General features: G+C 51.7%; 1 protein-coding gene across 11 annotated transcripts in view; it reads right to left on the bottom strand.

Annotated features, from left to right (window-relative positions):
* dip2a (DIP2 acetate--CoA ligase A) overlaps positions 1-15,006 on the bottom strand; it is a 200,069-nt gene that overhangs the window by 96,459 nt on the left and 88,604 nt on the right. For 9 of the 11 annotated variants that reach the window (XM_090216476.1, XM_090216474.1, XM_090216475.1 and 6 more), the window contains 2 exons: positions 12,727-12,864; positions 8,670-8,789 (listed from right to left, as the gene is read on the bottom strand). In XM_090216476.1, the coding sequence (XP_090072602.1) occupies positions 8,670-8,789; positions 12,727-12,864 (258 nt within the window). The remainder of the gene's footprint in view (positions 1-8,669; positions 8,790-12,726; positions 12,865-15,006) is intronic. The other 2 variants (XM_090216482.1, XM_090216481.1) reach the window with 1 other exon arrangement.

Here is a 15,006-nt window from a genome sequence, read left to right on the forward strand (position 1 = left end):
ACCCCTCCCCCTGCTTAACCCAGCGTACCACCCCTCCCCATGTACCACCACTACCCCTGCTTAACCTCGCGTACCACCCTCCCCATGTACCACCACTACCCCTGCTTAACCTCGCGTACCACCCTCTCCATGTACCACCCCTCCCCCTGCTTAACCCCGCGTACCATCCCTCTCCATGTACCACCCATCCCCCTGCTTAACCCCCCTTACCAGCCATCGCCCTGCACCACCCCTCCCCATGTACCACCCCTACCCCTGCTTAACCCCACGTACCATCCCTCTCCATGTACCACCCCTCCCCAAGCTTAACCACACTTCCCACCCCTCGCCCTGCTGAACCCCGCGTGCCACCCCTCCCCCTGCTTAACCCCGCGTGCCACCCCTCCCCTGCTTAACCCCGCGTGCCACCCCTCCCCCTGCTTAACCCCGCATGCCACCCCTCCCCCTGCTTAACCCCGCGTGTCACCCCTCCCCCTGCTTAACCCCGCGTGCCACCCCTCCCCCTGCTTAACCCCGCGTGCCACCCCTCCCCCTGCTTAACCCCGCGTGCCATCCCTCCCCCTGCTTAACCCGGCGCGCCACCCCTACCCCTGCTTAACCCCGCGTACCACCCCTAACCCTGCTTAACCCCGCGTACCACCCCTAACCCTGCTTAACCCCACGTACCACCCCTCCCCCTGCTTAACCCCGCATACCGCCCCTCCCCCTGCTTAACCCCGCGTACCACCTCTCCCCCTGCTTAACCCCCCTTACCAGCCCTCGCCCTGCACCACCCCTTCCCATGTACCACCCCTACCCCTGCTTATCCCCGTGTACCATTCCTCTCCCTGCTTAACCCCGCGTACCATCCCTTCCCCTGCTTAACCCCACGTACCATCCCTCTCCATGTACCACCCCTGTACCATCCCTCCCCCTGCTTAACCCCGCGTACCACCTCTCCCCCTGCTTAACCCCCCTTACCAGCCCTCGCCCTGCACCACCCCTTCCCATGTACCACCCCTACCCCTGCTTATCCCCGTGTACCATTCCTCTCCCTGCTTAACCCCGCGTACCATCCCTTCCCCTGCTTAACCCCACGTACCATCCCTCTCCATGTAGCACCCCTGTACCATCCCTCCCCCTGCTTAACCCCGTGTACCATCCCTCCCCCCGCTTAACCCCGTTTACCATCCCTCCCCCCGCGTGACACCCCTCCCCATGTACAACCCCTCCCCCTGCTTAACCCCGCGTACCACCCCTCCCCCTGCTTAACCCCGCGTACCACCCCTCCCCCTGCTTAACCACTTGAACCACCCCTCCCCCTGCTTAACCCCCTGCACCACCCCTCCTCCTGCTTAACCCCGCGTACCATCCCTCCCCCTGCTTAACCCGGCGCACCACCCCTCTCCATGTACCACCCATCCCCCTGCTTAACCCCCTTACCAGCCCTCGCCCTGCACCACCCCTACCCCTGCTTAACCCCACGTACCATCCCTCTCCATGTACCACCCATCCCCCTGCTTAACCCCCTTACCAGCCCCCGCCCTGCACCACCCCTCCCCCTGCTTAACCCCACGTACCATCCCTCTCCATGTACCACCCATCCCCCCTGCTTAACCCCCTTACCAGCCCGACCTGCACCACCCCTTCCCATGCTTATCCCCGTGTACCATCCCTCCCCCTGCTTAACCCCGTGTACCATCCCTCCCCCTGCTTAACCCCGTGTACCAACCCTCCCCCTGCTTAACCCCGTTTACCATCCCTTCCCCTGCTTAACCCCACGTACCATCCCTCTCCATGTACCACCCCCGACCTGCACCACCCCTTCCCATGCTTATCCCCGTGTACCATCCCTCCCCCTGCTTAACCCCGTGTACCATCCCTCCCCCTGCTTAACCCCGCGCACCACCCCTCCCCCTGCTTAACCACGCGCACCACCCCTCCCCCTGCTTAACCACGCATACCACCCCTCCCCCTGCTTAACCACGCATACCACCCCTCCCCCTGCTTAACCACGCATACCACCCCTCCCCCTGCTTAACCACGCGTACCACCCCTCCCCCTGCTTAACCCCGCATACCACCCCTCCCCCTGCTTAACCCCGCGTACCATCCCTCCCCCTGCTTAACCCCGCGTACCATCCCTCCCTCTGCTTAACACCGCGTACTATCCCTCCCCCTGCTTAACCCAGCGTACCACACCTCCCCCTGCTTAACCCAGCGTACCACCCCTCCCCATGTACCACCCCTACCCCTGCTTAACCTTGCGTACCACCCTCCCCATGTACCACCCCTACCACTGCTTAACCCCGCATACCACCCCTCCCCCTGCTTAACCCCCCTTACCAGCCCTCGCCCTGCACCACCCCTTCCCATGTACCACCCCTACCCCTGCTTATCCCGTGTACCATCCCTCCCCCTGCTTAACCCAGCGTACCATCCCTCTCCATGTACCACCCATCCCCCTGCTTAACCCCCCTTACCAGCCCTCGCCCTGCACCACCCCTCCCCATGTACAACCCCTACCCCTGCTTATCCCGTGTACCATCCCTCCCCCTGCTTAACCCTGAGTACCATCCCTCTCCATGTACCACCCCTCCCCCTGCTTAACCCAGCGTACGACCCCTCCCCCAGCTTAACCCCGCGTACCATCCCTCTCCATGTACCACCCCATCCCCCTGCTTAACCCACGTACCACCCCTACCCCTGCTTAACCCCGCGTACCATCCCTCTCCATGTACCACCCATCCCCCTGCTTAACCCCCCTTACCAGCCATCGCCCTGCACCACCCCTCCCCATGTACCACCCCTACCCCTGCTTAACCCCACGTACCATCCCTCTCCATGTACCACCCCTCCCCAAGCTTAACCACACTGCCCACCCCTCCCCCTGCTTAACCCCGCATGACACCCCTCCCCCTGCTTAACCCCGCATGACACCCCTGCCCCTGCTTAACCCCGCGTGCCACCCCTCCCCCTGCTTAACCCCGCGTGTCACCCCTCCCCCTGCTTAACCCCGCGTGCCACCCCTCCCCCTGCTTAACCCCGCATGACACCCCTCCCCCTGCTTAACCCCGCATGACACCCCTGCCCCTGCTTAACCCCGCGTGCCACCCCTCCCCCTGCTTAACCCCGCGTGTCACCCCTCCCCCTGCTTAACCCCGCGTGCCACCCCTACCCCTGCTTAACCCCGCGTGCCACCCCTACCCCTGCTTAACCACGCATACCACCCCTCCCCCTGCTTAACCCCGCATACCATCCCTCTCCATGTACCACCCCTCCCCCTGCTTAACCCCGCGTACCACCCCTCCCCCTGCTTAACCCCGCGTACCACCCCTCCCCCTGCTTAACCCCGCGTACCACCCCTCCCCCTGCTTAACCCATCGTGCCACCCCTCCCCCTGCTTAACCCCGCGTGCCACCCCTCCCCCTGCTTAACCCCGCGTGCCACCCCTCCCCCTGCTTAACCCCGCGTGCCACCCCTCCCCCTGCTTAACCCCGCGTGCCACCCCTCCCCCTGCTTAACCCCGCGTGCCACCCCTCCCCCTGCTTAACCCCGCGTGCCACCCCTCCCCCTGCTTAACCACGCGTGCCACCCCTCCCCCTGCTTAACCACGAGTGCCACCCCTCCCCCTGCTTAACCACGCATACCACCCCTCCCCCTGCTTAACCCCGCATACCATCCCTCTCCATGTACCACCCCTCCCCCTGCTTAACCCAGCGTACCACCCCTACCCCTGCTTAAAATCGCGTACCACCCTCCCCATGTACCACCCCTACCACTGCTTAACCCCGCATACCACCCCTCCCCCTGCTTAACCCCCCTTACCAGCCCTCGCCCTGCACCACCCCTTCCCATGTACCACCCCTACCCCTGCTTATCCCGTGTACCATCCCTCCCCCTGCTTAACCCAGCGTACCATCCCTCTCCATGTACCACCCATCCCCCTGCTTAACCCCCCTTACCAGCCCTCGCCCTGCACCACCCCTCCCCATGTACAACCCCTACCCCTGCTTATCCCGTGTACCATCCCTCCCCCTGCTTAACCCTGTGTACCACACCTCCCCCTGCTTAACCCAGCGTACCACCCCTCCCCATGTACCACCCCTACCCCTGCTTAACCTTGCGTACCACCCTCCCCATGTACCACCCCTACCACTGCTTAACCCCGCATACCACCCCTCCCCCTGCTTAACCCCCCTTACCAGCCCTCGCCCTGCACCACCCCTTCCCATGTACCACCCCTACCCCTGCTTATCCCGTGTACCATCCCTCCCCCTGCTTAACCCAGCGTACCATCCCTCTCCATGTACCACCCATCCCCCTGCTTAACCCCCCTTACCAGCCCTCGCCCTGCACCACCCCTCCCCATGTACAACCCCTACCCCTGCTTATCCCGTGTACCATCCCTCCCCCTGCTTAACCCTGTGTACCATCCCTCTCCATGTACCACCCCTCCCCCTGCTTAACCCAGCGTACGACCCCTCCCCCTGCTTAACCCAGCGTACGACCCCTCCCCCAGCTTAACCCCGCGTACCATCCCTCTCCATGTACCACCCCATCCCCCTGCTTAACCCACGTACCACCCCTACCCCTGCTTAACCCCGCGTACCATCCCTCTCCATGTACCACCCATCCCCCTGCTTAACCCCCCTTACCAGCCATCGCCCTGCACCACCCCTCCTCATGTACCACCCCTACCCCTGCTTAACCCCACGTACCATCCCTCTCCATGTACCACCCCTCCCCAAGCTTAACCACACTGCCCACCCCTCGCCCTGCTGAACCCTGCGTGCCACCCCTCCCCCTGCTTAACCCCGCATGACACCCCTCCACCTGCTTAACCCCGCATGACACCCCTGTCCCTGCTTAACCCCGCGTGCCACCCCTCCCCCTGCTTAACCCCGCGTGTCACCCCTCCCCCTGCTTAACCCCGCGTGCCACCCCTACCCCTGCTTAACCCCGCGTGCCACCCCTACCCCTGCTTAACCACGCATACCACCCCTCCCCCTGCTTAACCCCGCATACCATCCCTCTCCATGTACCACCCCTCCCCCTGCTTAACCCCGCGTACCACCCCTCCCCCTGCTTAACCCCGCGTACCACCCCTCCCCCTGCTTAACCCCGCGTACCACCCATCCCCCTGCTTAACCCCCCTTACCAGCCCTCGCCCTGCACCACCCCTCCCCATGTACCACCCCTACCCCTGCTTAACCCCGTGTACCATCCCTCTCCATGTACCACCCCTCCCCCTGCTTAACCCGCGTACCACCCCTCCCCCTGCTTAACCCCGCGTACCACCCCTCCCCCTGCTTAACCCGCGTACCACCCCTCCCCCTGCTTAACCCACGTACCACCCCTCCCCTGCTTAACCCTGCGAACCATCCCTCCCCATGTACCATCCCTCCCCCTGCTTAACCCCGCGTACCACCCCTCCCCATGTACCACCCCTACCCCTGCTTAACCTCGCGTACCACCCCTACCACTGCTTAACCCCGCATACCACCCCTCCCCCTGCTTAACCCCCCTTACCAGCCCTCGCCCTGCACCACCCCTTCCCATGTACCACCCCTACCCCTGCTTATCCCCGTGTACCATCCCTCCCCCTGCTTAACCCAGTGTACCATCCCTCTCCATGTACCACCCATCCCCCTGCTTAACCCCCCTTACCAGCCCTGGCCCTGCACCACCCCTTTCCATGTACCACCCCTACCCCTGCTTATCCCCGTGTACCATCCCTCCCCCTGCTTAACCCCGTGTACCATCCCTCCCCCTGCTTAACCCCGTGTACCATCCCTCCCCCTGCTTAACCCCGTTTACGATCCCTCCCCCTGCTTAACCCCGTTTACGATCCCTCCCCCTGCTTAACCCCGTTTACGATCCCTCCCCCTGCTTAACCCCGTTTACGATCCCCCCCCTGCTTAACCCCGCGTACCATCCCTCCCCCTGCTTAACCCCGTTTACGATCCCTCCCCCTGCTTAACCCCGTTTACGATCCCTCCCCCTGCTTAACCCCGTTTACGATCCCCCCCCTGCTTAACCCCGCGTACCATCCCCCTCCATGTACCACTCATCCCTGCTTAACCCCCCTTACCAGCCCTCGCCCTGCACCACCCCTCCCCATGTACCACCCCTACCCCTGCTTAACCCGCATACCATCCCTCTCCATGTACCACCCCTCCCCCTGCTTAACCCCGCATACCATCCCTCTCCATGTGCCACCCCTCCCCCTGCTTAACCCCGCGTACCATCCCTCCCCCTGCTTAACCCGGGCGCACCACCCCTCTCCATGTACCACCCATCCCCCCTGCTTAACCCCCTTACCAGCCCTCGCCCTGCACCACTCCTACCCCTGCTTATCCCCGTGTACCATCCCTCCCCCTGCTTAACCCCGCGTACCACCCCTCCCCCTGCTTAACCACGCGTACCACCCCTCCCCCTGCCTAACCCCGCGTACCATCCCTCCCCATGTACCACCCCTACCCCTGCTTAACCCCGTGTACCATCCCTCCCCATGTACCATCCCTCCCCCTGTACCACCCCTACCCCTGCTTAACCCTGTGTACCATCCCTCCCCATGTACCATCCCTCCCCATGTACCACCCCTACTTAACCCCACGTACCAACCCTACCCTTGCTTAACCCCGCGTACCATCCCTCCCCATGTACCACCCCTACCCCTGCTTAACCCCACGCACCATCCCTCCCCACGTACCAACCCTACCCCTGCTTAACCCCGCGCACCATCCCTCCCCATGTACCACCCCTACTTAACCCCACGTACCAACCCTACCCTTGCTTAACCCCGCGTACCATCCCTCCCCATGTACCACCCCTACTTAACCCCATGTACCACCCCTACCCTTGCTTAACCCCGCGTACCATCCCTCCCCATGTACCACCCCTACTTAACCCCATGTACCACCCCTACCCCTGCTTAACCCCTGCGCACCATCCCTCCCCATGTACCACCCCTACTTAACCCCATGTACCACCCCTACTTAACCCCACGTACCAACCCTACCCTTGCTTAACCCCGCGTACCATCCCTCCCCATGTACCACCCCTACTTAACCCCATGTACCACCCCTACCCTTGCTTAACCCCGCGTACCATCCCTCCCCATGTACCACCCCTACTTAACCCCATGTACCACCCCTACCCCTGCTTAACCCCTGCGCACCATCCCTCCCCATGTACCACCCCTCCCCATGTACCATCCCTCCCCATGTACCACCCCTACCCCTGCTTAACCCCATGTACCATCCCTCCCCATGTACCATCCCTCCCCATGTACCACCCCTACCCCTGCTCACCATTATACGACTATTTCTCTCCATACGTTTTGTATTTCATATACCTTTGACTATTGGATGTTCTTATAGTCACTTTAATATTGCCAGTGTAACGGTTTGCTTCCGTCCCTTTCCTCGCTCCTACCTGGGCTCGAACCAGGAACACATTGACAACAGCCACCCTCGAAGCAGCGTTATCCATCGCTCCACAAAAGCCGCGGCCCTTGCAGATGAAGGGGAACAACTACTCTGTGTGCAATGAATGCAAGAGAAGTGCCACAATTTCCCTAGTTTAATATTGCCTGCTAACATGAATTTATTTTAACTAAATATGCAGGTTTAAAAAAAATATACTTCTGTGTATTGATTTTAAGAAAGGCATTGATGTTTATGATTAGGTACATTAATGCAACGCTTTTGTTAAATCATCACGTTTGGTGAAGTTGGCTGACTTTGTTAGGAAGAAATAGTCTTCACACAGTTCGCAACGAACCAGGTGGCCCAGTTTGGGCAGCATATACCCTGACTCTGTTGCAAGAGAAGTGACACATTTTCCCTAGTTAAAATAAATTCATGTTAGCAGGCTATATTAACTAAATATGCAGGTTTAAAAACATATACTTGTGTATTGATTTTAAGAAAGGCATTCATGTTTATGATTAGGTACACGTTGGAACAACGACAGTCCTTTTTCGCGAATGTGCACCGCATCGATTATATGCAACACCGCAGGACACGCTAGATAACTACACATGGTTGATATTACTAGTTTAACTAGTGATTATGATTGATTGATTGTTTTTATAAGATAAGTTTAACGCTAGCTAACAACTTACCTTGACTTACTGCATTCGCGTAAAATGCATTCGCGCAGGTGGTTAGAGCGTTGGACTAGTTAACCGTGACTTGCCTAGTTAAATAAAGGTGTAAAAAAGAATAATAAATTAGGCCAAATCGGTGTCCAAAAATACCGATTTCCGATTGTTATGAAAACTTGAAATCGGCGATTCCGATTAATCGGTCGACCTCTAAAATCAACCCCAACACACATCTCACTAAACTGTGTCTAAAGTGTCTATGTTCCGCTCCCACCTGTTTACCGGCCATGAGCAAAACATTGACACCATTCTCCCCGGAACGCACCTGAAGCCATTCCGAAGTGACAGTTATTCTTCCCTAATCGGCTGAGACGTCATCGCGGCCACCACGCCTCCCAACCTCAATCAAACTACCCTTCTAGTCAGCACTGCCCTCCCTGCATCCTGTCCACTCCCTTAACAACCCCTGGTTGTCCATGTAAGGGGTAAGCGCTTTCCTGGAAACGTTCAACTGGACTCTATATAAACAGAGGTGTAGAAACAGCTTTGATTTCCATGAGTAGAGATCTGCAACTTACCATCTACAAGCTCCTCGAAGTCATCAATGAAGAACTCTCTAAGTGACGGTCTCTTAGGTCTCTTCAGAGTGTTGAGAAGCTGCTGGATCTTAGAGGACACTCTGCTGTTCACTGGGACACCTAGAGGCAGGGGGGAGAGAGACATTGAGAAACCTATCCAACCAAAAAACATAGAGACCCAGAAAACTTGAGTCTACGCATTCACTATGGTGAATCACTAAAATGATACAGAAATATACTACGGAAAAAGGTACAGCATGTCAGAAATCAGCTCAATGTAATTGAAGAATCCACTTCTGGGAAAATTATTTTAAAAAACTAACAAAAACACGAAGAGTTATCTATCCAAAACGGAGATGTATGGATAAACCACTTCTCCAATCTTTTTGATCCGATAACAAAGAACAGCAAAACCATATACATGATATCAAATACAAATCTTAGAATCAACAATTAAAAGACAACCAGAAGCCACTGGATTATCCAATTACATTGAATGAACTACAGGACAAAATAAAAACACCCCAACCCAAAAAGGCCTGTGGTGTTGATGGTATCCTCAATGAAATGATAAAATATACAGACAACAAATTCCAATTGGCTATACGTAAACTCTAACATCATCCTTAGCCCTGGGATCTTCACCAATATTTGGAACAAAGGACTGATCACCCCAAACCACAAAAGTGGAGACAAATTTGACCCCAATAACTACCGTGGGAAATGTGTCAACAGCAACCTTGGAAAAATCTGCCGCATTATCATTACCAGCAGACTAGTTCATTTCCTCAGAAAAAACAATGTACTGACCAAATGTCAAATGGACTTTTTACCAAATTATCGTACGAAAGACCACGTATTCACCCTGCACACCCTAATTGACAAACAAACAAAAACAAAGTCAAAGTCTTCTCATGATTTGTTGTTTTCAAAAAAGCCTTTGACTCAATTTGGCATGAGGGTCTGCTATACAAATTGATAGAAAGTGGTGTTGGGGAAAAACATAACATTATAAAATCCATGTACACAAACAACAAGTGTGCAGTTAAAATGGGCAAAAAAACACATTTATTTTCACAGGGCCGTGGGGTGAGACAGGGATGCAGGTTAAGCCCCACCCTCTTCAACATATTTATCAACAAATTGGCGAGGGCACTAGAACAGTCTCCAGCACCCGGCCTCACCCTACTAGAATCTGAAGTCAAATGTCTACTGTTTGCTGATGATCTGGTGCTTCTGTCACCAACCAAGAAGGGCCTACAGCAGCACCTAGATATTCTGCACAGATTCTGTCAGACCTGGGCCCTGACAGTAAATCTCAGTAAGACAAAAATAATGGTGTTCCAAAAAAGGTCCAGTCTCCAGGACAACAAATACAAATACCATCTAGAAACTGTTGCCCTAGAGCACACAAAAAACTATACATACCATGGCCTAAACATCAGCGCCACAGGTAACTTCCACAAAGCTGTAAACGATATGAGAGACAAGGCAAGAAGGGCATTCTATGCGATCAAAAGGAAAATTTTATTTGGCATACGAATTAGGATCTGGATAAAAATACTTGATTCAGGTATAGAACCCATTGCCCTTTATGGTTGTGAGGTTTGGGGTCTGCTCACCAACCAATAATTCACAAAATGGGACGCAGACCAAATTGAGACTCTGCATGCAGAATTCAGTCAAATATCCTCTGTGTACAACGTAGAACACCAAATAATGCAGAGCAGAATTAGGCCGATACCGCTAATGATCAAAATCCAGAAAAGAGCAGTTAAATTCTACAACACACCTAAAAAGGAAGTGATTCCCAAACCTTCGATAACAAACAATCACCTACAGAGAGATGAACCTGGAGAAGAGTCCCCTAAGCAAGCTGGTCCTCGGGCACTGTTCACAAACAGACCCCCACAGAGCCCTAAAACAGCAACACAATTAGACCCAACTAAATCATGAGAAAACAAAAAGATAATTACTTGACACATTGGAAAGAATTTACCAAAAAAACTGAGCAAACTAGAATGCTATTTGGCCCTAAAGAGACCGTACACAGTGGCAGAAAACCTGACCACTGTGACTGAGCCAAACTTAAGGAAAGCTTTGACTATGTACAGACTCAGTGAGCATAGCCTTGCTATTGAGTGAGGTATATCCTTGCTATTGAGTGAGGCCGACGTAGGCAGACCTGGCTCTCAAGAGAAGATAGGCTATGTGCACACTGCCTACAAAATTAGGTGGAAACTGAGCTGCACTTCCTAACCTCCTGCCAAATGTATGACCATATCAGAGACACATATTTCCTTCAGATTACACAGATCCAAAGAAATAGAAAACAAAGCCGATGTTGATAAACTCCCATATCTATTGGGTGAAATACCAGTGTTCCATCACAGCAGCAAGATTTGTGACCTGTTGCCACAAGAAAAGGTCAACCAGTGAATAACAAACACCATTGTAAATACAACCCATATTTATGTTTATTTATTTTCCCTTTAGTACTTTAACCATTTGTACATCATTACAACACTGTGTATATATACAAAATGACATTTGTCATGTCTTTATTATTTTGGAACTTCTGCGTGTGTAATGTTTACTGTTCATTTTTATTGTTTATTATCTACCTCACTTGCTTTGGCAATGTTAATATATATGTTTCCCATGCCAATAAAGCCCTTAAATTGAATTTAGAAAGAAAGAAAAGGAGAGAAAGTAAGAAAAAGAGAAAGTGAGAGAAACAGAGAGAGGTACTCTCAACCAGCTTCACCAGACCCCTCTAGTCCCTAGCCTCAGACCTTCGTCTCCAGACACCTCTCATTTCCTCATCAAGCAGCTCAGAGCAGCACTGGGCACACCAGGGTCACACAACACAGACCAATTCAAAAAACACCACAACATGTAATCTGATGTTTACCCACATAGCTTCATTTGTCACTAAGCTTTCTCTTCAATAAAACATGTATCATTAAAGCAGCCCCTCTAATATAACAGCAGCAACATGGTGTTCAATACAGCACGCCCACTATCAGATTGAGACGCCTGTCATTAATACTAATCATGATTTTAAAAAACACACAAAAACTACTGCTAGTCCACCTAAACCTTCTAGAACATGCTGATTCATGTATCCTTATATTACCTACATTGAATACATAGCATGTTAATTGAATCTGCTTGGACCAATGCCAAACACCTGTCCAATGGCCTCTGGGTGGCAGATGGCTATCATAGATCAGAACGATGAGCTATACATCAGCAGAGTGCATTTCTATAAAACAAGACATTGCTCCTTCCGTGCAAATGTTGCTGATCAGTACAATAAAATAGGTCCTACATGGAAGGGAAACCGATTGTTATCTGTGGCCCCATGAAACCAGCTAAAACAACATCAATAAGTCAATGTATGCACACACTACTATTAAATATGCATTCACCTGTATTGTGGATAAGGCTGCATCTTGATTTTCCAAGAGTATCAAGAGATTAGCCATTCAAATCAATTTCTACCATTATCTATTTATGTAGTTAGATTGTTTATACCAAAATATAATTAATTAATACATGTCTGTATCTGAAAAAAGTACAAAAACTGTCAAATGTAATGATGACATTGAACTCAGAAGATATCCAATGACTGAACAGCTGTAGCTTATTATTCTGTAACGTTGGCTAATACGCCTTGTTTTCTAGCCATGGTTTCTGTAGCTGAGTTTATTATTCTGTAACGTTGGCTATCTGTCTCCGGGGACACCGGCTATCTGTCTCCGGGGACACCGCTCATCGGTCACCCCTCTAAATGACCTCTATCACAACTCAGGAACTGACCCTTACCCATCCCAGCACACTATTGTAAATCAACTGCAGGTACATTCCATGTTTCAAATGAAAATCCTCTCTCTCCACTAGTGAATGAAATCAGTCACATGTTAACATGAGTAGAGTGAAGCAGAGGTTTACAGGAGGTTGTTGTTACTGCTGAGTGGATAGATAGGCCTCTTACTGAGCTCTCATTGACTGAGATGTTGCCATGGCTACCCGGGTTGACAGTGGGACTCACCATCGGCAGTTTCCATGACGCTGGAGTGGTTGTACCCCCTGGGGACCACCTTCACCGACGCCACCGGGGGTCTGTCTCTGTCCGCATGCAGCGAGTGTTCCAATAGGCCAGTCACGTCTGGGGGGGCGGAGTGGTTATCTGTGTGGAGGTCAGAAGTCAAAGGCTGCTGGGACTAGTTAGGGTCAAACACTTTCATGTGATTTAATTCTAAGGCCTATTATGAGATTACATTCAGTCATTCAACACTTTAGTGCGCTCCTAAACACTATAGACCTGACAGGACTGAACTAGCTGAGAACTTAATATTTAGAACTTCACAGTCAAATCTATCATTTCTCTCAAGGATGTTATTGAGTGTTGATAGATGGCATCTAACCTCTTCATGGTGAGGAACGGCAAAAACTGAAGCCTGTGTTCTAGACTAGATGGAACAGGATTAACTGAAGCCAGTATTCTAGACTAGATGGAACAGGATTAACTGAAGCCAGTGTACTAGACTCGATGGTCACGTCTGACCATTTATTTTAAGGATTATCTCATTGGCAAAGTGGGCAGCTTTAGGCAGGAAATGCCAACAAACAGCGAGTCATCGTATTTATATATTTTTTTTAACGAATGAAAGAAAAGCATTGGAAGTTACAGTTTTGTAAAGTTAGTGTGGGAGAGGTGGACAAATGATTGTTATCGATCAATAATGACAAATCTCCTGGCATTGACAACTTAGATGGAAAGCTGCTGAGGATGGTGGCTGACTCTATAGCCACTCCTATTTGTCATATCCTTAATCTGAGTCTAGAGGATAGTCTGTCCTCATCCCTGGAGGGAAGCCAAAGTCATTCCGCTAAGAGAGAGGTAAACCAGCCTGTACTGGTTCTAACAGCAGACCTATCAGCTTGCTTCCAACTCTTAGAAAACTGTTGGAAAAAATGGTGTTCGACCAAATACAATGCTATTTCTCTAAACAAATGAACAGACTTTCAGCATGCTTATAGAGAAGGGCACTCAACATGTACTGCACTGACACAAATTACTGATGATTGGTTGAACGAAATTGATAAGAAGATTGTGGGAGCTGTACTGTTAGATTTCAGTGCAGCCTGTGATATTATTGACCATAAATGGTTGTTGAGAAAACGTATGTGTAATGGCTCTTCAACCTCTGCCATATCATGGATTGAGAGATACCTAATAGAACAGAGGGTTTTCTTCAATTTTAGCTTCTCTAATGTTAAACATGTAAAGTCAACTGACAATTACTCCTGAGGTGCTGACCTGTTGCATCCTCGACAACCAATGTGATTATTATTATTTGATCCTGCTGGTCATCTATGAACATTTGAACATCTTGGCCAAGTTCTGTTAGAATCTCCACCCGGCACAGCCAGAAGAGGACTGGCTACACCTCATAGCCTGGTCCCTCTCTACCCGGCACAGCCAGAAGAGGACTGGCCACCCCTCATAGCCTGGTCCCTCTAGGTTTCTTCCTCGGTTCTGGCATTTCTAGGGAGTTTTTCCTAGCCACCTAGGCGAGGAAACCCCCACCTTGCTGTTTGGGGTTTTAGGCTGAGATTCTGTACAGCACTTTGTGATATCAGCTGATGTAAGGGCTTTCTAAATAAATTTGATTGAAGTGATTAGTAATCAGTCTCTCAAAACGATCAAATTAAAACGAAACGTCCTGACCAAACATCCACACCATGACGGTAAACCCAGGAACTTCTTTCAGGAAACGAGTCAGCTAGCAAGGCACTGTTGTCATTTTATAATAGGTGATGATGACACTTGTAAGCAGAAATAATGGAGTACCATCGCTTAGTAGTCGATATGAGTTTCTTTCAAGCAATTCCCTGACACATCTAATAGCTAGCTACAGTGCCTTGCGAAAGTATTCGGCCCCCTTGAACTTTGCGAACTTTTGCCACATTTCAGGCTTCAAACATAAAGATATAAAACTGTATTTTTTTGTGAAGAATCAACAACAAGTGGGACACAATCATGAAGTGGAACAACATTTATTGGATATTTCTAACTTTTTTAACAAATCAAAAACTGAAAAATTGGGCGTGCAAAATTATTCAGCCCCTTTACTTTCAGTGCAGCAAACTCTCTCCAGAAGTTCAGTGAGGATCTCTGAATGATCCAATGTTGACCTAAATGACTAATGATGATAAATACAATCCACCTGTGTGTAATTTCTTTATTTTTTTTTATTTATTTTACCTTTATTTAACCAGGTAGGCAAGTTGAGAACAAGTTCTCATTTACAATTGCGACCTGGCC

Source organism: Oncorhynchus mykiss, chromosome 22, assembly GCF_057628025.1.
Source record: "Oncorhynchus mykiss isolate SJ-2025 chromosome 22, ASM5762802v1, whole genome shotgun sequence".
NCBI classification, from domain to species: Eukaryota; Metazoa; Chordata; class Actinopteri; order Salmoniformes; family Salmonidae; genus Oncorhynchus; species Oncorhynchus mykiss.